Source organism: Typopeltis vanoorti, chromosome 5 (assembly GCF_054136105.1).
Source record: "Typopeltis vanoorti isolate ZY-2024b chromosome 5, IOZ_Tvanoo_1.0, whole genome shotgun sequence".
NCBI lineage: Eukaryota > Metazoa > Arthropoda > Arachnida > Uropygi > Thelyphonidae > Typopeltis > Typopeltis vanoorti.
In genome coordinates, this window is record NC_143553.1 from 2,056,764 (window position 1) to 2,083,933 (window position 27,170).

Genomic DNA, 27,170 nt, shown 5'->3' on the forward strand with positions numbered 1-27,170 from the left:
AGTAAGGTCGGGATTCGGCAGTTGCATCTCTTTAAGTGCTCAAAAAAAAAAAAAAAAAAGATGGAAAGAGGTCACCGAGGAAACTTATTTGGTTCCGAGTTGAACGGAACACGCACGGCTGTCATCAGTGATTCTCGTCACATGCCTCGAAGGAAGAGAGATGCCGTTCGGGTTCGTAACCACTTTCCGATGACCAAAGTTCACCGTAAGGGTAGTGACCTGTCATGTAGGACAGGAAGGCAAGGCAGCAGCACGCGCAATAAAGCTGAACGCGATGATCGCAATCTAGAAAATGGCGAGTCAGAAATAATTCCAAGGCAGAACAATGGCTCGAAGACGAATTTCTTTTTCTTTTGTCTTCGCGCTATTTTCGATCGCTGAATCTTTCGTCGTTTTAAAATCGGCCGACTCGCTTTCGCAGCAAACGAGTGTTATATTTGTATGCATCGGCGATGTTTTCAATCACGAGCACATTAAACGAGCCGCTAAATGATCAGTAAACGATCGCATATTTGGAAATGAATTCCCGGAGAGTGACGGCTGAGGATTTCACGAGAAAACCGCTGACACTTGAACTACACACGCTTGAAAACAGTAGCGAACTCGTTCCGTTACATTACGCAGACGTGCAAAAGGGACCGAATTTGAAGTATGCGATGATGAATGCCTTGAGGCCGCTCCAGCTCGAACAGATTTTGAGAAGGAACTTGATGTACTTGGAAAGGTACTTGATGAGCGATGCTTATTGTGGAGGACGCTTGCGTCCTCCGCCATAAGCATCGCTCATCCAGGGAATTGCCAGTATAACTTGGTAGTGTTCTGTAACATATCGATGATGGGGGTTGTTGTAAATAAAACATTGCTCTTTTTTGGCTCACGTTTTTTGCATGTTGTAAGAATACGATCTCTGATTTCTGCTACTTACACAATGCAATTATTCACTGGTTTATCTTTGCTTGGAAACATGTACTTGGAAAGGTACTTGATGAGCGATGCTTATGGCGGAGGGCGCTTGCGTACTGTGCTGATCTCAGGCCTCTGAAAACGAGAACGATAACTCTTCTACACCACATTACGTCTGCAATGAAAGCGATATCACTCCGTCTGATCCACTTTTCATGCTCGCAAGAGTTTTGCAGACCGTCGAATAGGAATGAGTTTGGAATCAACTGTTTGCGTTGTAGAGTCGAGAATGTTTTTACATTACATTGAGAAATAACTGGATGACTTTTTTTTTGCGGGGGACGGAAGAGTCGAAAGCAGGGAAAGGTAGAGGAGGAAAATAGACCCCTCTATCAAGATCCCAAATAAATTCCAATTAGGAAGCCAACCAAAAATTTCAGGGCTAAAAATTACTTCAAGTTCGCGTGCACTTCATCGTACTTGACTTGCAGCATCGCATCAACCGCGATAGACTGGAGCTCACCAACCTGTGACTTGCTTCTCTGACTAGATTTCAATTGAAAAAAAAAAAAAAAAAAAGAGTAAAGCTTACTTAAGAGAAAGTCAGGTGTAAGCTCGGCGCTCTTGTCGAGCAATTCACTTCGTTGATGAAAATTTTCCAGCAGGTGGAATTGAGCTGATCGAAACGAAGGACGTCGGAGAAACACAAGGACTGAAGAATATAAAATATTACTTAGAGAAGCCAAGAGATGGGACGAGGAAAATTTTTATGCTAATAAATTGGAAGAGATAGAATTCCATATGAAGAGGCACAATCGCAGAAGGTAGTTTCGTTGGTTCCTTGCCTAAAGTGCAAGCTAAGTTCAAACTGAATGTCGTCAAAGACAGGATCAGTCATCAAGGATCAGAAACGCGCTGGTCAATAACTCCGCTGCTATCTGATGGTGATTAACGAAGTATCATATTTTTATTTCTTTTATTTTGGTACTTATATATAAGGGGTTCTTCTCCCCTTATTTTTCTTTCCTCCGTTCTTCTATCACAACGACCGCCTGGGTGACTGATGTAGTAATTTAAGCTGGAAACCGCATATCACCGATGTCGTAAATAAAGTAAGGATTATGTTAAACAGACTTTACTATCTAAACAGATTCTTAAATTTAAATATGCTAAAAATATTATATTCTGCCTGGATTCAGAGCACACTACAACATGGTATATTAAGTTGGGGAGGAATCTATCGCACTACTCTGAAACCTTTAGTCTCGACTCAGCATAAAGTAATTAAAATCTTAACTAGAAACAAATACATATGTACAAGAATACTGCAATGTGTAATAAATACATCATACTAAACATACTACCCCTTAGATATTTATACGTCTATAGAGTAATATTATTCATAAAAAACGACAACGAATACGGAAATATCAAACAAGATGCTTTCCTTAGTAGACATAAGGGCCTAAAATATTTAGTTCCAAAAGCAAATAAAGAAGCAATACACACAAACATTATACTTATTTAGCGCCAAAAGTATTCAACACACCACCTTTAACAATAAGAAATGAAACTAACCCAAACCAATACAAAACTCTAATCAATTTATTTTTATTTTATTTCTGTGGGAAAATAAATAATTTATTTTCCCACAGAAATGAGGAAGCTCTGTTCAAAATAATTGCATAAATTATTGGTTTTTAGCATATTTGTATTTAAAGATCCAGTCTTATGTGAAAACGTAAAATTTAAATGCTATTTAACTGCGTTGTTTTATTTTGTTCCTAATTAATTGTTATGCAACTTTCTCTGTACATATTAGCATGTCTCCTGAGATTTTATTATGCAATTATATAATAATAATAATAATAATAATAATATGTAATATGTTTATTATATGAATGTACATAATGAAAATGCATTACTTAAATGTTTGTAACTTTATGCATATCGTAACCTGGATGAGCTGTTGCTCTCGGGTTTTGTTCAACAGTCTGTACTATTGTAGGAAGCTTACAAATAAATTTTACTGGTGTCAGTGTAAGGAGATGAAATGAATAGGTGTAGTTTTTTAGAAAGAAAAATAAGTAAAATAATAAAATTCGCTTTGCTCGCTCCTTCAATCAAACGGTACTTCTAATTACACCGAGAAAAAAAAAGAAAAAGAAAACGAAAGAAAGAATGAGACGAAAGCGAATGGATTAGAAGGAAGTTAAGAGAATCAGTTGCTGAATCATCTTTTTGTTCTTTCTCTCTCTCTGTATAAAGTTCTCGTTCTTATACGGAGATAGCAGAGTTTTTCATTCCATAAAACAGGCAGATGAGACAGAAGAACACGCGCAACTAGCAGACACAATACGGAAGCCTCAGTTGCTGCTTCTGCAATTTCAAACAGCAGCATCCTCCTCGATGCCTGGAATTCGAATGTTTAGTCTCTGGCGATTAAGAGCTGCTTAGAGGGCGCAACTGAGGATACGTGGCCTTCAGCGCGTACTGCTGTAACCTTTGGAATGGCGTAGCTTGACCTTTGCCGTCCTTGAACCATTAAATCGGAAGCCAACCCACCCTTCGGCGCATGCGCGATAGCTCTAGCAAGAGCAGAAAAAAAAAGTACGCGACCTTTTCACGAGTCGCAAACACATCTGCGGGGTTTCGCTGTCTTTTCTACGGGCTCGGTGATCTTATTTCCAACACGTGTTAGTTTCGTTCCCTTTCTTTTTCTTCAGTTCGTTCTGCGGAAATACTGCAAACACGGAGAGCGCTGTTGAGAGAAATGAACGACTTTCCAATTAAGTGAGAGAAACGAATTCGAAATTTAGACGAGGTTTATTGCTACGATGCACCTGCCGCTGTTTCTGCGTTGCTATTTATCGCTTGGCGACTTAGCAACAACCCGAACTTTGGCAGCGCACCAAACTTTCTCCCACGAAGACGGAACAGCTGCCAAAAGTTCTGTCGAGAGACATCGTGCAAAAGACGGGCTTCCTTGCTGGGCAAAACTTTTTTTTTTACTTCAAAATTTCACTTTCTGACGGACTTATGCGGAGACAAATTAAGTGCCGTTTAATTCTTGACCGTACACGGTTGCGTGCTGAAATGTTCTCAGTTTACAAGAAAGCGATTTCTCACGAATTCTCAAAAATTTCTTAATGAAAAAAAAAAAAAAAAAAAAGAGGGGAATCCTGTTAATTAACGACCCCTCTCCCATATTGACGCTCAGTCTCCGTCTTATGCCCGTTTCATAGACAGTGCTCTGATGAACTGGCAGCTATCGTCCCCCGCCTTCTCAACCGTAAGAGCAGAAGCAGCAGCACTCGTTGACAGTCCAGCTCGAAACTTCTCCTCCTCCTCCCTCAATTCTCTGTGGTTTGAACAGCCTCCATCACTCTTTCTTGCCCGAAGAATATAACCCGCAGTTCTTATAAAGAAAAAAAAAGTCAACAGATCCCTTCTTACTCTGACCTGGCGCTCACATGCTGTACGTCTTGAACCGTTCGTCTGCGAGTTTACATATATTGGCTTTATGCAGGGTGGCTCAAAATTCCACGTCCAAACTTTGAGGGGGAGGTAGAGAACATCAAAATCAACCCTATTCACATAGGAAAGCATGATCGGAAACGCCACCCGAAAGTGATAGGTGGCGCTGTTCGCCAGCGCTCCAGGTGAGCAATTGGGACTTCCCCATTCAAGCTTTCGACGTAGTACGAAGAACATGCGTGGTCTTACGAACGCTGAGATGGCAGACATGCACCTCGTTTACCATATTATGTATCCAACTACTACTGAACTGTTCAGTTAGGCCTAATAAGGTTTTTTTACACTACTTACTGCTTCGTGTTATTTCTGTGTCTCTGTTAGTGGCGTTTCCGGTCATGCTTTATGTGAATATGGTTCATTTTGATGTTCTCTACCTCCCCTCAAAGTTTGTACGTGGAATTTTGAATCCCCCTCCCCTGTATATAGCAAACAAAACAAAAACGCCAATTCCTTTGCCAGCGCAGTTTTGTTCTTTTTCTTCATCCGAAAATTTCTTCGAAAGAGCGAGAGAAGAGAAAAATTAAACAGGAACTTTCATTCTGTATTTCACGCACAGACTGTCGATCGGGTTATCAGACGCGATAGTGGATTCGGTTTAGAAACGCTTTCAAGCATTTTTCAAACATCAGAAAGCACGACAGTCTCTGCCCTGCCCTGTTGGATTTCTGCTCGATGTCTGATGAGAAAGATGGCCATTCGCCTTTCCGTTTTGCCGGAACCAATTTGCCTTTCCCTTCCCACCGACCATCTACGAAAGTATGAACTTCGCAGATCTTTCATGTAAACTCTGCATCCCTTTCTAGTTTTTCTTTCACGAATTTTTTCGATTTCGTATCGAATTCCCCGCGTGCATTCTCACTTGCGCGCAAATTTTCGTTTGAAGCGAACATTGTGTTTGGGTTTCTTTCGCTCTTGCAGATTGTCGTAGAACGTCCCAGCCGTGCTCAGCGGGGTCAATCCTTTCGTGCAAAAACGAAACGAATTTTAATCGTCGCCATTTTTCCTAAGTCAATTCGTTTCCATACAGAATCGGAGGAAACGTTTAGAAAAATCGGAAGAAATGTTGCCTCTGAGATCCATTTGGAGCGTCTGCAACTTAGTCCACATGGAGAATGTCCTTTCGTTGGAAAGACCCAGTTCGACACTCTACAAGAACCTTTATACAAGTTTGTTTAACTGACGGAGGAGTTGCCGGTCTCATGCTGAGGCAACAGGCTTTTTCTTCTTTGAAATTCGGTTTTTCATCGTACAAACATCCGGACAAGCACTCGCAGAGTTGACAGCAAATTAAAGTGCCCTTACAGGAATTCAGTGGCCTAAAGAATCAAAGGGATTGGGTGAAATTCATCGTTTCCTTACGGAGAACGAACGTCATACATTAATTCCGTAGCGCAGGGTGAACAAATGCAAAAAAAAAAAAAAAAAAAATTGAAGAAGTGATCGCTATTGTTAACTGATTGAACGGCACTGGTCGCAAGGAGGGAAGATTAGCAATCAATTCTGAGCCATTCGGTGGGATGTTCAATGTCAATTGCGATTGATCTTGTGTGTCACGTGCCAAAAACTCTTCACATCGGCGGTTCCAAAGCGTTTTTATCCGCAACATCAACTGAAAATAAGAAATCACCTTACGCACCTTCAATGCTGTTGGCACATCACTCAGAAAGTCACTCGTGCTTGAGGCTCAAAGCTGTATAACCGAGAGGAGACCTCCACATAGCCTTTAAAAGAGAACCGACCAGGGCTTCTGACCTAATGTCCAATCCTCACCAATTGGTGTAGGGAGACCATGCGGTCGGATCTCAACCCCCCCCCCCCCCGATTTACGTGCTGGTGATCAAATGGCTGCTTCGTTCCCAACACGCGGATTCGCTTTCAATGTTTTCCATATCGGAAGCAAATTTCGTTGATCTCTCCCGGGGTGTTAATTGCGGCACAAAGCGGACTGGGAATAGCAGCAGTGACGAAACCGCGTTGTGATGCCGTCACCGGAAACGACCAAATGAACTCGTTTCCGTTGTAATACGCTTTCTTCCATTCGTTGACTGCTCTTTCACTAAGCTACAAGACTCGTTTATCGGAAAACTAACTCCCTGAGAAAAGTACAAACAGATCCCTGTAACTCAACGGAATCTTTGTTCTTCTCTGTGGTCCGTCCGGGACTTCTTTCTCGGAGAAGGGAATCAGTTTTTATTTTTATGTGCGACTCCCACCCACGAAAGGTCGTGAACCTACAGCCCACTTGAGCTTATCCGCTTGTGTGTTGTTTGTATGCCATGCGCTTATACAAAACTCGACTACTTCATTACTTAAGGCCTTTTGTAGTTCAGGAGCCTACAGAGACGAGACGGTGCTTTTACTTTTCGTTTATGGTGCATTTCGTGCAAAATTTGTAAAGTTCTTTTAATGAATTTTACTCGCGTTTCTTGTAAGCGTAATAAATTCGGCTTGACTAGTTTGGAAAAAAACGCAAAATGCGTATCAAAATATTATTTTAATTTATTTTGCATTTAAAGAAATCGTTAAGGGAATGAACCCTTTTGGATTACATTTTCCGCGTTAGCACGGAAAAGTCACTTTTTTTTTTTAGTTAATTCCAGCTGTCAGCGACAGTCTACAGCCGGATGAGATCACGTGGACGACTTTTGACCCCCTTGTAATGAGGAAAAGGATCCCTCATCTCCTTGACATTCGTCGTGTCCGCCGTTAAGATTGTTATCTTTCTGAATGACTCGACAAGTTCACAAAACTTGTCTGCTGGAAACGTTTTGCGCACCATATTTTCACGTGAACACCCCTCAAGAGATTTTCTTATCGCCACCACTTGAGCATAATGTAGCGAACCAGTTGGTTGACGGCAATGACGAAGCGGAATTTGAACCGCGCTGCTTACTTTCGAAACTTGTTTACGCAAAGTTCGACACGAAGAAGGAATTAAAAGATTCGCGCCAGCTTGTTCGTAAAAGCGGATTTTAGGAACGCGATCGCTCGAGCATCTTCGATACGTTACAAATGATTCAATCGAAGTAAACAAATATCTGAAGGGCTTCTCGCGTAACAGAACGGAAGGCTCGTTGCCGTGTTCCGATCATGGTAATAATTATTTCTCGAATATGCGGCTGCAAGCGGAAACATCCACCCGCAATCCACTGAAGCCAAAGTAATTCCCGATCGGACAGAACGGCTTAAATCCTGCGACTGGACTGTCCTGTAAAGTAACACGGTCAAACGTGATGCTCCGCTACAAACGACGCTGAGGGATGCAAATATTACTTCGAATGCAATCAATGACCGTTTAAAAGCACGTGCATTTCAATCATCGCCTCCTTTTTTTGAACGAATCCGAGAAGATCAAATGAAAAGCTTCTCGAGTGGAGCCTTGATGTAAAAGGTACCTCACCGTGAAGGGGAGGAGGGGTGTTTTCCCTTGTGAAATGTAATATCTGGGGGGGGGAGAGGGGGACCAGGGGCGAGAGATTTAAGAGGATGTCAGACATGCCATGTTTGTTCGTGGTAAAATAGAGTGTGGCGGTTTTTCAGAAGTGCGTGCGACTGCAAAAGCAAAAGTTGCAAATAAGGAAATGCGTTTGAGTGAAGTCGAACTGGAAAAGCGTTCGAAGTATGAAAAAGAAGAATAAACTTCCCACAACAACAAAGTGCACCCTGATGAAAGGTTTTCTTAAGACGCACTTCACTGCACACCCCTTTTATTTATTTCTATTTTCTTTCTTTTTTGGTCTGAACTTTGTTATGAACTAAAACAATACACCCCACCATAATGTTCTTTTCTCGACAACACAGGTTTGGTTTAAATATAGAGTTAATTACACCTGTCATTTTTAAATACTTGCAATTTTTACGTTTATATCTTTTTCATTTTCATATGTGATCATACATCATAGGTAGTTAAATGAATTCACCTGTTCTAAGATCTTGTTATCTAATACTATTTTAGTTCTTGCTGGATCTTGTCCTTTAAAGGCCATAGTTTTTGATTTTTCTGTTGATGTTATCATACCATAATCTTTGCATATCTCATTTAGATCTAAAATAGCTTTCTGTAAGTTATCTTCAGAATTTGTAATTATTATTTGGTCGTCGGCAAAAAGGAGGCTGTTTAAGTTCACAGTAGGAGAAAGTTTAATATTTTGATGGAAATTTTTATTTCATTTTATTATTATTCCATTTAGGTAAATATTAAAGAGAGTTGCTGAGAAGGGGCATCCCTGTCGGACTCCTCTATTGTACATGATAGCTCATGATTTAATCTTATTTGTATCTGATTATTTTCATATATACTTGTGATAGCTTTTAGGATATTATTTGGTATTTGTCTTTCTTTTAATTGTTAAATAATACGTCTTTTAACTTTATCAAATGCTTTTACAAAGTCAATAAATGCAATATGTGTTTCTAAATTGTATTCTCTTCTTTTCTCTATTATTAATTTTAGGCAAAAGGCCGGGTCTATACATGATCGTCCTTTTCTAAATCCATTCTTACTTCTAATCTAAAGTTTTCTGATTATTTTATTAGTTTGTTATTTAAAATTATGCTATATATTTTGTAACAGGAATTTAGAATTCTTACACCTGTATCATTTTTAGGATCATTACTACTAATTTTTTTAAAGATAGGGATCACAATTGCTTTTTTTCCATTCTATTGGGGGGGGGGGGTTACTAGTTGAATAGATTTTATTTAAAAACAATAGGGGTCTTACTTAGAACATAATTCGTGCATATTTATATGGGGCAATCATCTTGATTGTAAGGGAAGTGGCACTCCCATAGTCCCCTAGCTGGATCTATCCTCTTCTTCCTCTAGTTTGAGGAATATCCACAAACTTTAATGTACTTTAATCTTTCCTATAAGGCCTTATCTTCGTATTTTATGACCCTTATGCTATTAGAGTACCCGAGGCCCATGGGTGTCTTTCCATTTCTAGTCTATATCTCCTCTAGAAACTACTCGACTATAATTGTGCTCGATTCTACTATAATCTACTCTTTCCCTTTCAATATCCTCCCATGGGTTTAATTCGGAAGAAGGCTAGTTCAGAAGCCTTAAGGTAGCAGCCGTACTTTTCAGCCGACAAAGTTTTAGGAGAGTTTATTTTATTTATTTATTTATTTTTACTTTATTCTGCCTTTAAGATTGTCGGGAACTGTTTCGTTAAGCAGTCGAAATTTCTTACACATCGAAACTAAAATTACATGAGGTTGCATTAGAAGACATCCTTTCGAAGTATTTCTTTGTCTCGCCCCGCCTGTGAATATCTGCTACGTAGTTCATAGTTTGTTGTACAAAACAAAAAGAAAAATCTTGTCGATGCCAGATCTGCTCTTGAAAAGCTTCTTTCTACCAATTCCACCTGCTTGTGGAATAGGCAGAAAGAAAGAGCAAACATATTTCTGTATTTTAGTTTACTTTTTTCCCAAGCGGCTTCTATGAATGGCGATGGGGAGGGAATCAATACAGGATCTTCACGTTAAGTTCCTTCTTCTGTCATTCCTGTTTCTGAAAATTCTGCTGAAGTTTTATGGGAATGATCTACGGTGGGCTGCAAATTGAGGATGCGTTAGAGTCGGCGTGGAAAGTTCGATGCATTCCCAGTTTCATTTTTCCGCACGTTCACGCATATCGCGGGGAGGAATTTCTGTGCATTCTGCGGATGGGAATTGTTTTCGGTTTATCTTTGGGAGCAACGAGGAAAAAACGAAACTAACAATGGGAGGACCAGGTTTGGGAGCGGACGCACGCAATTATCTTTTAATCTTGACATCAGAAGAAGGCGAGGGTGTCACAGGCACTGAGCCCATGCTTGTTCAGGAGTGACAGAAAACAAAAACAGTCTATATTTGCTCGGCGTCGTACTTTCCACAACAGTAAACAGGACAATTGTGTGCGAAAGAGAGAACCTTCTCCTCGATAGCATCGTTTCCGCTTCCAGCATCGCCGTGAACAAAACAAAGAGATTCGGGGCGAATGTTAACGACGCGTCCATTAAGCACGATTGTGTTTCGGCGAAAGAGGGTACCCACGTGACAGCGTCGTATAAGAATATTGTGGAAGAGCGCACACGGTCAGTTCCAAGATGACCGAGGCCCCCTCCGCGTGGCTGCTCCTCAGCGGATGCGTATTGGTATTGGGCGTGCACGTCGCGTGCTGCTGGAAAGGCATAGCGGATGAAACGGAAATGTTAGGCCTGGACGACTTCGTTCGTAGGCTACAAGAAGGACTCACCTTCCGTCTCGATGGAAACACGAGCGACTCCTTTACGGGTGGAGCGCATTTCTTAAATCCGAACATCCGATACCCGGAACCTCGGACAGGATTCCAACACGCCACCAACGATGACCTCGGCGAGAAAGAGTTAGCCGTGTTTCAACTGCGCTTTCAAACGCGCAGCTGGTTAGGACAGAGGGACGATCTGCAGTATTCCCACCCACACGGGGACGGGTCCCCCGCGGGACTGCGCACAGAAATAACTCTGTTTAAGAAGAACTTTCCCAGCCTCAAGAAACTCGGAGAACGTCTGAAGCGCATGCTGCACTTCATACCGCTGGTTGTGATCGTAAGTCACGACGCTAACCAGGAAAACGACGTTAAGACGTATACAGAAGGCGTCTACAAATATCGAACCCTGCCCTCTTACGAGGAAAGGCCAAGGAATTCCAATTATTACCAGGAGTATCAAGAAAACGAGCGTCAGTCGAAATTCTCTGATTCGGGACTTCCCACCATAAGAAAACCGCACGATCATTACCATCGCGATGCTTCACAGCAGACGTACAGGGAACAGAGCCACAGAAACCAGCCTTATTATCAAGTCAACGACTACGTTCCCGGAACTACATTTCCTCGACCTGGTAGGGTAGCTTTTAATGATTTTCCAGGACCGAAAGCTCATGAAATTCCCTTCAGGGGCCAGGATCCGTCGCTGCTTCCGCCTCTAAGAGATCCGCCATCCTTCACTGCATCTCCCCCGGCACCTCCTTTACCTCCAGTCCGACTACCTCCCCCACGAATTCCACCACCTCCACCAAGAGTTCCACTGCCTCCGCCGAGAGCTCCACCGTCTCCACCAAGATTCCTACCACCTCCGCCACGAATTCCACTGCCATCACCGCCAAGCGCCGTAATCCCAACGGATCAGGAAGAGCAGTCCCCAGAAAGAAATATTGCTCTGTTTCTGAAAGATCTGAAAGGCCAGATGGAGAACGCGCGACATTCTTCATCGCAACAGTCCTCGCCTCTAGAACAAGGCAACGGCCAGCTAAATCGCCTGTCTTCGAGCTTTGCTGCATCGCAAACGACCTCTTTTTCTCATCGCGAAGGGTTCTCTGCCGAAAGCGGATCTTCTACGGTGTTTCCAAATGCAAAACAAACGGACAAAAAAGGATACGACAATCCAAACAAGAACGAAGATCAGGTGACTTCCTCGTTTGAACGCAAGGCCTCCCTCCAGGACCAAGTTCAAAGTCAAGAATCGACTTCCGTAGAATTTTTTGCGGCATCGACCGATCCCGTTTCATATCCAGTGTCATTTGGCCAGGAAAATGCTCCTCTTAAATCGAAGCCAAATGCAGGGACCGATCGGTCCGTTTCTATGGGCAACAGTGGAGTGACTAGACCTTCGTTGCTTTTATCTGAAGAGCAAAGTTCTTCTTGAACTATCGTCACTTGGAGAACAAAATCGCCCAGTTTATTTCTCCATTTCCTCCGGTCCTTCGATCCTCCCCGCAGTCACTGCGGAACAATCTCTTCTTCTCTCTCGAATTCGACTGTCGGTCATTTCCAGTCAGGGCGTGGGTTCTTGTTCGGAAAGCAAAGATTCCTTTCGAGAAGCGCCTACCGAAGATTCCATTTTGACCAACCTCTTATCGGAAGAATGAAAAACGGCTTTTGCTTCTGCAAGTAGTCCCACGCTGAGTTTTAGCGGAATCATTTCCTTTTCGTTCTCTGCATTCCCAGTGCTCTTCGAAGTGTTCTGAATCCTGAAATATTCACAAAGGATCAAACCCGACCAACAGGAACTGCTGTGTTCACAAGGACTTTTTTCTTTTACTTGGAACATGTGAGTTGAGAATGTAAATATGCCATTTAAGGAAATAAATTTATTTTGCTCATGAGAGTCGTGAAAGTCCAATTTTATTATTATTGAATTACTGATTTTTGTGTTAGTTTACCGGGGGGGGCGATTTTTTTAAAAGTATTTGGCCAAATTTTATTCTTTAAAACAGGTGCATTCGTCACTAAGAAGAGTTGTTTTGGCCTCCTCTCTCCTTGCACAGCTCCGTTTTCTATAAAACGGAGCCACACACAATCGCACAGGTCGTGCCCTGGTGGGAAGAATGATGCGTCGAGGTCACAGTTGGACTCCATTGTTGCTGCCGTGTAAGTGGAGCAATCGTGGCTCACGAGGAATATCGAGGGAGGGATTTCATTTACAGGTCTTTCTGTGTGACTGTTCAAATAATGCCGCTGCGCCCTTCGGTATAGGGCTAACTGACATTTTCCTGTTTCCATCTTGTCGGTTTCAAAATGCGTGTCTTATTAAACGCGCCTTAAAATCATCTCCTGTAAAACAACTCCTAAGGCTATTTGAAACCAAATAATTTCGCGCGTGCCTAAGAATCTGAGTCAACATTAATGTTTAGTGAGAAATAAAAGGGAATTTGAGCATACAGCACCTCTGATAATGTTTAGAGGTGCCGTTGAATTCGAAGCGCTATACAGGCATAGTGCAGCGAGCAGTGCTGGTAAATTATCGAAATGGAACAGTTGTCTAAAATAGTGTGATTGTTTATTGTTGCATGCTTTTCCACGTTCGCTACAAGTCATGGACTTCTCGACGTTCGATTGTCATCTGATCGCAGTAAAATTACAAGCAGAAAAAAAAAACCCACGAGAATAAATTTATGAACGTAATAATACTGAGACGAGTACCGATTGTCGTATCGTGTGACAATGTTGAAACGAGGACATGTGATGATAAAACCTATTGAATTCGAAGCTGGAATTAGGGGTTATGAAGCGAGTGGGATTCACGTTTTCTGTTTATGTTGTCGGAATGCATTTGCTCTTTGAACTCGTCAATTGCCGGCTTTGTTTAGCAGCAGTGATCTCTGCTCCGGGGTTGCTCTGGTTTGTGTTTCAGCAATTGTGTTGGCACGTTTTCCACGCAATTCGTGTTTTAGGGCTTTGCAGCCATCGAAATGTTTATCCATTGTGTGGCAGATTGTCGAATACTGCGGGCTCGAGATTCTCCGCACTTGGTTGTGTTAAGAATTGCGGTGCAGCGTTCTGAGCGAACATGTCTCTCTCTGTTACGGTAAGCGTTGCTGAATTAATAATAAACAGGGCCTTTCGATTTCTTTTTAATTCGAATATTATGTTTGCATTCATAAGAGGTTCGGTTATTGGCTGGTGTGTTGTTAGACCCGCACACGTGTTTAAACAAGCTTCTGCCGAATTTTTGTAATGACAGTTTACAGTGTTTCTTGTAAATTGAATAAAATATTCCGTTGCATGCATCGATAAATTAATATTGATGTAATACTTACCTAGCATTGATTTAATTATTTTTATTTTAGTTAGATCGTGTGTTTTGCTTGCAAACGTATCGGGAAGGTATGTGGAGTTGTTTGGTCGGTCAATGCAGCGGTCTGTTGCGAAGGTCCGAGTAAATATGCCGAGTGTGATTCGCTTTCCAGACAGCGAGAACTGCTGTTCTAAATGCAGAAAAGCAGTAGGTGGGGTTCTAGTGGCGTAGGGCGAATTCTTCATCATTAGTATTTGTACTTTGGTGCAGTTTCTTTAGATCCTGTTATGCTTTGGAAAAGGCAGCTTATGCTTGTGTTGTGCGTACCGTTTATTTCCATCTCTCCATTGGCGGATTGCAAATGCCGTTTATGTTCGCGAGTGTTTCAATAACCGCCACTCTTATGCGAAGGGCTTCTCCATAGCTGCTTAGCCATATTCCAACTGAAATAAACCCGTCAGTCTGGTGCATCTAACATGGCTGCCGTAACTTCCATATGATGCCATCTCGTGGTCGTATGAGGAAACAAACGATACAAACACTCCTCACCAGTACCTTCTTTGCAAAGGATACGATAATTTTATTTGCGCGATGTCCTCTGACATTTCCTATTCCTCTTTTTACTTTTCTTTTTGGAACATGTTCGTTATATGTTAAAAAGAGTGATCGATAATATGGTTCCTCTAGTCCGTGCCTTTTTTTTTTTTAAATTAGCTGGTCCCCATCTTAAACCAGTCATGCAGCGTTCCTCATCTTCTAGCAGAGTACAATTAATCCATGAGAATTTTTTATCGAGAGCTTTATTTATGGTATATATCTTCTAGGAATAGTTTGTTTCATTAAGCACTGAAATCTTGCGCGAGCATTTAACAGGAATTTTTCAGGTGAGTGGACGGTTTCGAATGGATTTATAACTTTGGACGTCATTTCTTCTGACCTTCTTTTCAATTATTGAGGCTTTAAAACCTCACTAGTGTAGGAAGTATCGAATGTTATCGCCACAAGTTTTAGAAGTATCCGATACAGTTGTTCAAATACGAATGTCCGATTTCTTTCCTTTATACCTGACTTCAGCGGTTACTGCAGAAAAGCTTCCAGTTGGCTCTTGGAGAGAAAATACAAAATGGGTTTTTGTCTTTGACGTGTCGCTCCTGACCGAAGTTATTCAAGGATTCTGGCAGCGCTGCTTGGTAATGGAGACGAACCCTCACAGCTGATTCTGTGAGTGAATTCACGATGGCCAGTTTATAATCGGGTTTGTACGTCGGGATGTATATTAACAGCTAAAACAGTGCTGATCAAGCAGTTTGATTTCTCCAATTGAAATGAGTCGATTTGTTGCGTACTTGTTGATGAGCCGTCTGGTTCAGCGCTTCGTCCGAGGAGATTAGCATATCACGTTCGTCATGTATTCGGGATGTACAATATATGTCGGGTAGGTCTCGCTGTCTTTTCTCAGATGTTTCCAAAGGATATTTCCGCTTGCTCGGAATGGGTTCAGATTTCAGTTTTTTTTTTAAGGCTGAGATGCCTTCTCCCCTTTGGTGAGGCCTACATAAAGCTGAGAATGATAATCGTAATTGGCATGCGCAGAAGCTTTTTTTCTGTGCGACTTTCAGCAACTTCGGTCAGGATTCATTCATGGACATCTGTCAGAATGCTAATGAAAAAAACGCGTGAAGGAAAAAGTGGTATTTCTTGTCGCTTCTCGTGTTTGTGAAAGTAAGGTGATATGCTGTTGGCCGCTTGTTCGAAGAATGAAAACCATTATTTCTGACACGTGGTGTGTTCACCCAACGCGGGATTCCCTCGTCATGAGAGTGGGAAACAAATTTTCTTCTTTTAATAAGCTTGATTTCCGACTAGGAGTGGGGAGGAGTTGAATGCCATATCGAAACAGTTGCTTGATGCGGATATTGTCCTTTCTCATAAGTTTTCTCAGTCCTTTAAGCAGTCATATAATATATATATATATATATATATATATATATATATATATATATATATATATATAGAGAGAGAGAGAGAGAGAGAGAGAGAGAGAGAGAGAGAGAGAGAGAGAATAATTTTTTTTTTTAAATAATGTCATTGCTTAGAGCACTAAGCTCTTGAACTATGGGGTCTATTATTCCGTTATGAACAATAGCGTGATGGTAAGTAGGGAGAAGTGCATCCAAGCAAGTAGTATATTGAGACCCGTAGGTTAGTAGTGCGTGAGAATCTTCTGCATACAGAGGGTACGGTTGACAAAGATGAGTGATTTTTGTTAATTACTAATTCAACAGAGAACTTTTTATTTTCATTTATATTTGGAAAATGTGACATTGACAAGAAATTATACCCTTCTTTAATCCTTTACCTAAGTGTAAGCGAAGAAAGTTTGCACACGAAGTTTCACAACTAAGCTACTTGCATGTAGAGGCTGATAAGTTCACATCAATTGCCTCAATATCCCATAATGCAACTCACACTTCCTTTCCAAGGTGTATAAACTTTCCTTGCTTGCACTTGGATGAAGAATAGAATTTCTTTAATTTAGTTTATAAGTAAGTGGGAAAAAAAAAACACTCCTGTTTCTAATCCAGAGTAATCCACTTTTTTACTACTTATATGGGAAATCAATTTTTATTTCTGCGTTAATTCAACATCCGTTTTATGATGCTCGTCTAGGAAGTGCGAGAGGAATTTCCCAGCATGGAGCGAGAGATCCAAATAGCGGAGGTTTCCACAATTCGGTGGGATGTTCCTCCTGGTTCTTTCTGCGGAGAACAAGAGGCCTGTGCGTGTTGGAAGACTTCGCTGCTGTGTGGAGCTGATGCTTGGTGCGTAGTGGGTTTGGTCTCGCACAGTGTTTCGGGTGGAGTTTAAAGAAACACCACCTTTTTCTTTCTTTCTTTTTCTTTTTTTTTTTTTTGTGTTACGTGAGAGTTGGCTTCTTAGGTTTTTTGAATCTACTGAACCGATGAAACGCTTAATAAAGGTCGAAACCGTCCAAGTAGTAGTGACCTTCCCTGTATATTGCCATGTATTATGGGAAGGATCTGCTACCTCAAAAATGGGGTATTCTTGGCTGGTATTATAAGGCATCAAGGTAACTGATGCGAATTCTAGTAGAGTAGTCGCGGAGATACTTCGCTTACACTTGGATTCAACAAGAATATAATTTCTTGTCAAGTTTAATTTATTTTGTAACAATGAAAAACAAAACTCCTCAACATATTTCAACATTATCTTCAAATAATATTGTATTCATACGAATGAAAGCATTTTTTCTTTTACAAAATAGTTCCGACTAAAGAGCGTGCAGTAATAACAAGGTTCGTTGTTACAATTTGGAACTTACTGGTTTCGCGCACCTACCGAGAACTGGTGGCTTCAGCAGGGCTTACTAAACATCAAAAGTGCGTTTTTCCCTACACACATTCTGAGGAAAGATTATTTCGCATTCATTCCTTTTTCTTTCCTAATGCTCTTACTTTTAAGCTCAGAAAGTGATGCTGTCTTAGTTTACTCGTGGTGTTTGGAAAGTTTAAAGTTAAAGCGAAAATAAGGAAACCTGGCAACTATTTGATGCGCACTTCGTGTTTCTTCACTTGTCACCTACATTGGCTTACTTTCGTGGATGTGAAACACTCGTGAATGGTAATGGGGACACGTTTGTTGCACTGTTATTTATCCAACACTTTTTGTTAAGTGCTCCCCACATTTTTGTGGTCACCCCCTCTCTCACTTCTCCCCCGGACTCTCCTTCTACGCCACTGAACCGGATCTGGAGGTTGTTTGTCGTTGAATGTGGTAGATGTCACCTGTAAGAAGATGGTCTCCCTTGAACGTTTGCCGGTGAGCCGTGGATGACAGAGGTGGGGGGGGGAGGGGTATGTTTTGTAATCGTGAGTCATGCAACAAAGGTTGCGACAAAAGAAAACGGAAAAACAGAAAGAAAAGAAAAGCTGTTTACTGTGAAAAATTTAAGCAGCATCGTCACGATTTATTACAAATTCCGTACAGAATAACTGCCGTCTCCGTTCTATTACAATATGTATTTTCTTTTACTTTTTATTTAAGATTGTTTGATAGGAAATAATAATAATAATAATAATATATATATATATATAGGAAGTACGCAAGTTTCATAAACTTAACTTTAATAACTGAAACCCATTTAAAATTCTTTGTGTACAGAATCTACAATTTTTTCTTGATCTTAACGCTTTAAGCTCAATAATCCCGCATCAAAATATGAGCTTCATATTGCAGTTACATCTGCAATGCATATCTCAATTATCTCTAAAATACACTTCGGGGAGATAAAGAAGAGAGGAGAAGTAAAGTGGAAAACGATGCTAGTTAATAAAACGTACAGCTGTTAGAGACTGGATACGACTCTGAAGATATTGTGGCAGTAATTCCACTGTCTGTACCCAACTAAGCCCAAACTTATTAGACTCACCCAAGCCCAAAGTGCGTTTCTCTCCCCAAGCCTCAAATCAATTTGTTATCCGCTTTTAAAGGGAAAGGGGATAAGAGAAAGTTGAAGAAAATGTTGGTGACAAGCTAGAATAAACTTTCGTGAAGAGAACGGGAGTAGTCGCTGTTCGTTCTGTTACCATCGCATCCATAATCAAAAAGCAGTTCGCGCAGTGGGAGTGAGCTCAAAGCAGTGCGGCACTGACTGTAATGTCTTTAGTTCGGTTAAAAGAGACGAACTGCGTTTCCCTACTGTTCCAAGCATCTTACAGTAGGTGGCGTGGTTGGTCGTTGAACAGTCTGACAATAATCAGACGTATTCAGACTCTGTTGTTGGCGAGCGTGAACAGATCACAATTCCTGACGAGGAGAAGAAACTTGTTTCGCTTCAAACAAAAACACTTTTCGTGAATATAACGACGATTTCCTTTGGTCGGAAAGACTTTGGTTCGAATCCCGTTCAGGATGTAAACACCTTTTGGAAGAGCTTTTCAGCTGATGGCGAGTCTCATACGAGGATGATTTTTCCTCCCAGAAAATCGGGTTTTTTATCCTCCAAAAATCAACCAGAAGAGAAGAACAAGCGCAGTTTACAGACACAACGCGAGGCTTCATCGGCGAAGTGGCTTCGGCCGCAATTTCTAGTACTGTCGGTATAATGGAGAATGGAAGATGTCCGGGGAATGATTGGTTTGAGTTGTTTCGGTCATCTTTAATCTCGTTAACAAGTTTAGAAAATTTTAAAATAGCAACCCAAAGGTGAGTCACATGAAACGTCGCCACGTTCCTGTGCTCGAACGCCGTGGATGATGTGAGGAAACTTCGAGAGGGTTTTTTTTTTTTTTTTCATTGGAGGGTGAGTTAGGTCAGACGGAATGTGCGGGGTTTTTCTCCTCGGAAACTCGTGGTTTCCATCCCAAAGGCAGAATGCAGTCAGTTAACAAACATGGCAGACTACCGAGACGAGGCAGACCAGTGGGCAAGTAGCGTCCCTTCCAAAGTGGGGACAGGTGGATCAAAATAAAAAGTGGACAATCGGAAAAGAGAAATGATTGCGCATGTGTTCACACCTGGCGGTGCTTATCTGTGCCGAATGTAGCATCCGATCCAAACCAGGGGTTCGTTATTCCTTTCTTCTTTTAAAACAATATTGAGTGAAAGAGGAGAAACAAAATTATTGGAGCGAGTGGACTGACAACTGTATCGCAAGATAGGGGCTCAGGCAAGACAGAAAAATGGCCTCCCTCCTCTTGAAAGTCTCTCCTTGACTTACACAAATAAGCCCAACAGGATCGAGTTTAGAATTTTCAGCACCTCAGGTAAGGTAAAAAAAAATCATACTCCTCTAAAATTTGCTTTTCACTCAACCCCAAAGTGGCTCTGTTTCCCCCCCCCCCCCTCCTACACACACACACACACACGCACTAACATAAAATGAAGGAACAGGGGAACGTTCCAGACCAACATACCGAACTGAATTTTTAAAAGATTTTTATCCACCGTTTGGCACTCGCAAAAATGTCCCTTTAGTCGGTCCCCCTTTAGCTTCAACTCTGAAATCAAATGATTGATATTTGATTTCGCGTTCCTGTTTGAGCTTTGGGCAAACACTGCTTGGCGAAAGGATCCTTGTAGCACTCGCATTACTGGATCTGTAATTAATGAAGCGGGCACTGCAGGAAAAAAAAATACTGAATGTAATACGATTCAGTCCAAAGGAATGTGAAGTGAAAAACTGGGCACGAGCCACTGAATGGAATATATATATACTTAACGATAATTCCCTCATTCAGTACTGAGTGCGTTGGAATACGTGCCGCTACCGTTCAACACCCTTCACAGTACACCTTAAAACCCACAGAACAAGCTTTTCCCCTTCTCCTTCATCCTCTTACCGCTGTATTGTGGAACAGTCTTTCCCTCTGGTGTGTTTCCCAAGGAATACGACATACAGGCTTTTAAATTAAATGTAAACAAGTTTCTCCTCTCCCCCCCACTCCCCTCCCCCCCACACACATACAGTATTCAACATTGATTAACCAACGTCTAGTGTATGGGCTCAACATCGTTTAAAAAAAATTCTCTTAAGTTTAAATGGTGACAGTTGCTTAAAAAACTGGTGATTGTTTGGTTTCATACTAAGTTTTTCTCATTTCGACACTTGCTGCTTGGTTTTTAAATTTATTCAAACGGCGTGAACTTTTATTTGCACTTTGTGCTTGCTGACTGACGGCACTCAATCGCTGCTCTCTGACATACGCAAATCTGAAATTAGTTAACGTTCTCATTTACGTCTAATCTCTGGTCGATCCTTTTTTTTTTTTCTTTTTGTTTAAAGTTGCCCCATGACAATTTCCACACGACTAGTTACTACAGCTTTTTAAATTTATACTTTAATTACATATTTAAATAATAGGCCTGCATGACGGCTTCAAAGTAGGACAGCATTAAAAGAAATCGGAACTTAAAGGTATGTAAATTGTTTTCAGTGAAATTGTTCTGTATTTAAACTAGTTTGAGGATTTACTGTGAAAAGATAGTGCGATTATTTTTATTGAACAGTTTAGTGTCTAATTTAAGCCGTTAATGTAAATATTATTGGAATCTTCAGTTGTTTTTCAAATATTCTTCACTGATTTAAAAAAAAAAAAAAAAACCTTAATCAATTCACTCTCGGAAACCTGCACAGGAAAGTTGGCAGAATCTTCAGCATGTCAGTGTCGTGCGCTTGCAAGAGGAAAGAAGAAAGGAGGAATCTCTTGACGTGTTTCTTAAATATCTGAAGATTATACTTTTTGGGGAAGACAGAGTGAGGAAGGCTATTCCAAAGAAATAAAGTAGGAGGAATGAGCGAGGAGGAAGTGAACCTTGTTCGGCAAGTTTGGAGCTGGACTGTGAATGGGTGTTGACTGCAGCTGCTCTTGTTCTTACGGATTTGGAGAAAAGTGGGGAGTGATAGTTTCAAGTTCATCAGAGAGTATCTGTAGACAGCGAAGGAGAAGAAAAGTAAGAGAGGGAGTGGAGCGAATCTTTGAGGAACGGATCGTCAATTAACCGTCTGGACCACTTCTGAATAGCATCAAACAGTCTTCGAGAGGATTTTGATTTACCACACAAATGTGGGAAGAATATTCCATAGTTAGGCGGATCTGCACAGGTGAGCGGTGCCTTCGGAGGAAAAGTGCGGAGTTTTTTTTTTTTTTTCTGGCAGCTGCAGAAGCTGTGGGTGAGATGTATTAGAAAGGTGCAGGTCAGTCCAAGAAGAGCTATCTGATTCCTCTTGGATATCTGAGCATTATTGAAAGTTAGGGGAAGGAATGTGAGCTCTTTCTTGTGAGAGATTAGACAGGACCAAGTTTCGGTGGCAGTGAAGTCAAGAAGGTTGTCCTTGCCCCATTGAAATATAACTAGACGGTCAGAGTTCAAGACATTGATCATTGTGGATCTTCAGAGATTAGCAATTGGGCACTACAAGATTTGTCAAAGATAAGGAGGAACGGAGTGTTGCACTGCCATCGGCAAAGCTGTGAATGGGATTTGCAATCTGCGAGATCAAGTCGTTTATAAACAAGAGGAAGAGCGTGTGTGGAAGTGCAGAACCCTGAGTGGTGGAAACCACCCACTATGACTCCTAGCAAGAGAAAAAGTTAGTCATCCAGTTGCTGAGGGCGGAAGGCCATCGAATGGTCATCCGATCAAATTCTTTAGAAGCGTCGACAGCAAAGCTTCTCCAAATTTACCACGGCTTGAGTTCAGTTGTGGGTAATGAGATTAGACCGAGAGCAACGCAATCCATATTGCTGGTTACTGATTAGTTGGCGGTCTCAAAATGGTCAAGTTGACTGTTGATGACTTTCTCCGTTAGTTTTTGAGAGATAAGTGAGGGCAATTGGACGGTAGGTTTGTTAGCTGGCTTTAATCACTCCTCTTTGGACTCGACTTCGGTCTGTTTCCATGTTGCAGGGTAGAATGCCAGTTGAATAGGATAGAGAGAAGAAGCGATATAGGGTAAGTGTTAATTCAGGGCCAAAACTGTTTAACACAATAGGAGGGATGCAGTGAGGACCGGATCATGTCATTAGATCCTTCCTTCAATAAATCTAGAAAATGTGTTTTTGAAGCCACAACACGAAGAAAAGTTTCTCGTCCGACATAAACGAATCATGCAACACTTTGGAGTTCCCCCGTACTGAAGAGTCAGCTAGAAGAACTGCTACTTCTTCTTTCCATCCACAATTTATTCCTCTGCAAATACCAAATCACTGCTGATATTAATGCTCGATGCTTGAAGACCCTCAGACTCTCTGAATTCAATGGAGCGTGAGATTTTTAAGGGAAATGAATAACGAATTCTTTCTTTCTTACTCTTGTTACTGATTAGGTTTGCGATTCATTATTTACGAAGCACCAAAGCTGTTTTAGCAAGTTAGTTCTTGTTCATACTTCATTTATATGAAAAACGTTCCTTACAGAACACCGGCATAGAACAGTTCTGCCCAAAAGTGCACATCAGCTTAGCGTTTAAGTTTGATTTAAGAGCATCAGCCATGAAAGACATTGAGAACACTCACCTATCGTTCTATAAATAGAACACTTTGCTGCAGATCTATTGACGTTATCGTACGCTGTGGCCATCATTAGGTCAGAAATACCTTCTTCTGTGCGTCTCTTCCCCCTGAGCTGCAGGTAGATCACCGAGCCGCGCATTTCCTTCATTCCACTTAGTTCACGGAGGTTAAGCGTTGTGGCAGAGGAAGCTTCTGGCAAACCAGTTCTGTTTAAAAGGGAAAACAGGAAAAGTGTGATGTGCAATTAAGGGCGCTGTGTTCGTAGCAAAGGCGAAACTCCAAAAGCACACACGAGGTTTACTCCTCTCGAGGCTTAAGGCGACTCGGAGATTTGGGTCAAAATATGGCGGTAAACGTAACGCACTCTCACATCTGCAAGGGTCCCAGATTATGGGTTCTGGTCATGTGACTGTCTCTTATAAAATACGACGAGAGAGTTTACGGAAAGCAAGTTGCGTGTACGGTAAAACTGCCTCCGCCGAGTTTCAGAAAGTACGATCGTTTGTAACGAAGATGAGCATAAGCGAAAGCACGACTAATACACGAAAATCTCGAGTGCTGGCAAGCACCCTTCTTGTGTTTGTGTGTCACGTGTGTTCATCGACAAACAGTGGCCCGTGGTGGAATAATCCCGTGATGCTGACCAATATTAGCAAACTGGCAGAGCTTACTCCGTTGGCATCTTTCAGAAAGACGTACGTGCCGCACTCGGAACGGACTATCGACGATGTTCGCATCCAGATCGGATATCTGAATCGAGACAGCGAAAGAAACACGGACGGAAGCGGAGTTATTCAACCAAGAACACAAATTCGCGAGTCCGAAATCAACAACAACAACAGACGCACGCAGTTTGTTCCATCGCACGACTACCCGAACCTTGGAAACGAACAAAGTCGCTTTTCTTGGTCCAATCATCTGCAGACTGCAGAAGGCGGCCCGCATTTTGCAGGCGAGAATTTGAATCATCCATCGCATTACAGGGACCAGCAGCAGTTCACTACTCACGACGATCCCGCTCAACAGCAAGGAGGGGACTACGCTTCACAGAGGTATTCCGTTCCATTTGATGATCATCGCCAGGACGTTCCCCCAGCGGACGCCCAGTACGGAGTCCAACTGACGCACGCGCCTCCTCACGGAAGAACAAACGAGCAAGCCGTTTTCTTGCGGGAAGTCGGCAATCCTCAGTACGGAGTAATACGCCATTTTCCCGATCCTCAGAGTTATGATGGTCCCTCTGGACCAGAAGGGGTCCATTTGCTCTCGCCACACCAAACAGACGGTCCCGAAACGCAGCCATTTTTACCTTTTCCTGATCGCTACCAAAAAAACACTCCCGACGATGGTTCATTTGCTGGCGCTTTATACCCCCCTCATAGACCGCCCATCGTTCGCGATAAAAATGGGCCAGATTTAAGTCTGGCGATTCCACCTAGGTCTGCTAGACCCGATTCACCATCGACATCGCTTCCACCGCCTGCTTCGACATCGTCAGCATGTCCTGCCAGCATCTGCGATTGCTGTAAGCGAGACTGTTGTGCAGTCGCCAGGTCGAGCATCGCACCCTCAGTTCAGCGTGACCTGCAGCAAGTAGCAGCCCTTTCTAATGCGGATTTGCTCTTCTCTCTCTTCCCTTCTGCGAGCGATTTATTGAAGCAGCTGTGCAGTCAAGGTAGGTCGCACAATAACGTACTTCGTTATTTCAATACAACTCAGTTCCAACGTTGTCGTTTTTTTTCATCCGATGTACTTTGTTTTATGGAAGTTCACCCCCTCCAACCTCCCAAATATACATATATGATGATTTGTTGTATTAACTCGGAATATGTTCATACTTTTATATAAGGACTGAGATCCGAGAATTAGAACAAACGATAAATTTATTCAAAACGCAACATATTTCATCGGAGTGGCCGACTTCTTCCGGCGTGAGAGAACATAGAAAGCCAATAAAAACCACTATAAAGAAACATTCTGTCACTATAACACTATAAACCACAGTTAATTTTGAACTGGAACTACAGTCCGCGTTAAAGTTCTATTGTTAGACACCTATGCGCGTGTGGCTTCACGAGTGCGCCAATATCTGACAGCAGAGCTGAATGAGTCCGACAAATTGTAGCTGAGGTTACTGCTTACACGAAGAGGGTCCATGACAATTTCTTTAGACTCGACTATGCGGCGTTCTGCCTCGTCGTGGCATATGTGAAAGTTTGAAGGTCCAGTTTATCTCGTGTTGGCGGCCTTCATTATTTGTGTTTACTGAACACAGGACATGGCTTGAGAGAGCACTAGCTCTGGTTCTTTTGTAAGCAATGTCTCTTCGGTGTTCTTCGAAACGTAAGAGGATGGATTTTTCTGTTTGGCCATAGTATGGTTTTCCGCAGTCACATGTGATTTTGTACACACCTGGGAACTGTAGATGGTTGTGAGCTTGTTTGTATTTGCTTAAACCTGATCTTAGTTTGGGAAGAGTAGAGAAGCAGGTTTTTATGTTAAACTTTCGTCCTGTGTTTCTACGTTGTTTCGTTGACGGCGGTATAGTTGTTTATTCATAGTTTTTGAAAATTAGCCATTGTTTTTGAAGGTCCTTTTAAGATGTTATAGTTCATTTTTTAGTTCTTCTTCATCTGACAGTACAGATCTGGCACGATGCGCTAGAGTTGAGATGATGCCCATCTTCTATATATATATGTACACACACACAGTGAATAACCATCCCTTTGGTAACATGTTCTACTCTTAAAATCGTTTGAATCGAAAATCCATTTTACGAAATGTCTTCTTTACAAGTGCGTTTTGCTTTCCACTCTCTTGCCAACAAAGCAGATTATTTGCACTGCTGAAGAAATGCTCCTTTCTTCAATTAAAGAATTCATCGGAATCACATCGCCGCGTTAAATATTCCAGGAGCGCACAATATAATAAAATGTCGCAGAATAATAAAATAAAACAACATTTCTGGGGACGTACAGATGCCAGACAGCGACAGCAAGGATGCGTGGCTCCCTGATAATATTGTCAAATAATATTTATTTGTTGTGTTTAGCTCGAATCCTCCTTGGCGATTCCAAATAGCAGAAATAAGTAGAAGAGAATAGCTTGCTCACTGACAGGCGGTCGAAATGGATCGAATAATAAATTGCAACGAAATGAAACTGAAGGATTCTTGCGAAATGATTAGAGATCGTGTCGGTTTATGTTGGACAGATCTCCTCATTTATTCGGTTAAGCATCGACAGTGCATGGATATCTTGCGTCATAAGTCAAGGCGCTTCTGTAATTCTGGAAATTCAGGATGCCACGGGAAAATTCCCCCGACGAAAAGAAAAAGCTTAATTTAGTTACCGTTCCATTCCAGTGACGAATTTCCTCGTCAGCTTTTACATCGTTTGAATTCTCTTCAGGCAGCGATTCCGATGCCGACTAGATTTCTGAAAATCACCGACATTTCTTCGATTTTAGCTGTCACACTTGAAAACACTGATACTGTTAGTTGACCTACAGAAACGAATTTGCGATGCACCCCCCCCCCCACACACACACACGTTAGAGTTTTATAAAAAGAAGGGAAAGAAGCGCCGTGTCCTCTTTGGACTTCATTTCTGCTTTTTTCCATGCAGCGATGATTATTTTCAAATGATGTTTGAAATTTCTTCACAGGTAAGTGAAACCGTTCTTACCGAATTTAAATATCAAAATCTTGCTCTTTTCACAAGATCAATGAGCAATCAAACCGCTTCTCTTTGCTCAGTCGAATTGGTAGCGAAGCGACACATCCACGAATTGATATCATTGAATCGAGACTGACGCACCAGCTCAAGAACGTTGGAGTAACACCTGTTGGAGCCACAACTCTCATATTTAGACTTACACGTTTTATATTTGGTAGATACTTGCTGTTGACCTTTTTGGTATCAGTGAATTGCCAGCACATTATAATTAGTCAGATTATAGCTTTCTTCTACTTCTTCCCACGAATGACAACGTTCTGCTAATTCAGTATGGTACGAGTTTCCGCTAGCCGCCTGCCACTTCAACATAACTAGAACGTGATAGTTGAATAATTTCAATAATAAACTAGATGATTACGAGTGGAGGATGGATTGTGCAAAATAACATTAGCTGACAAGTAGATGAGTATG

At 41.7% G+C, this 27,170-nt stretch overlaps 1 protein-coding gene across 1 annotated transcript in view; it reads left to right on the plus strand.

Moving 5' to 3' along the window:
* The first annotated feature begins 14,976 nt into the window (after nucleotides 1–14,976).
* LOC150106187 (transforming growth factor-beta-induced protein ig-h3-like) overlaps nucleotides 14,977–27,170 on the plus strand; it is a 52,868-nt gene continuing 40,674 nt past the window's right edge. Inside the window, exons 1-2 of the mRNA XM_090392950.1 lie at nucleotides 14,977–15,177; nucleotides 20,909–20,924. Coding sequence (XP_090249076.1) covers nucleotides 14,977–15,177; nucleotides 20,909–20,924 — 217 coding nt within the window. The remainder of the gene's footprint in view (nucleotides 15,178–20,908; nucleotides 20,925–27,170) is intronic.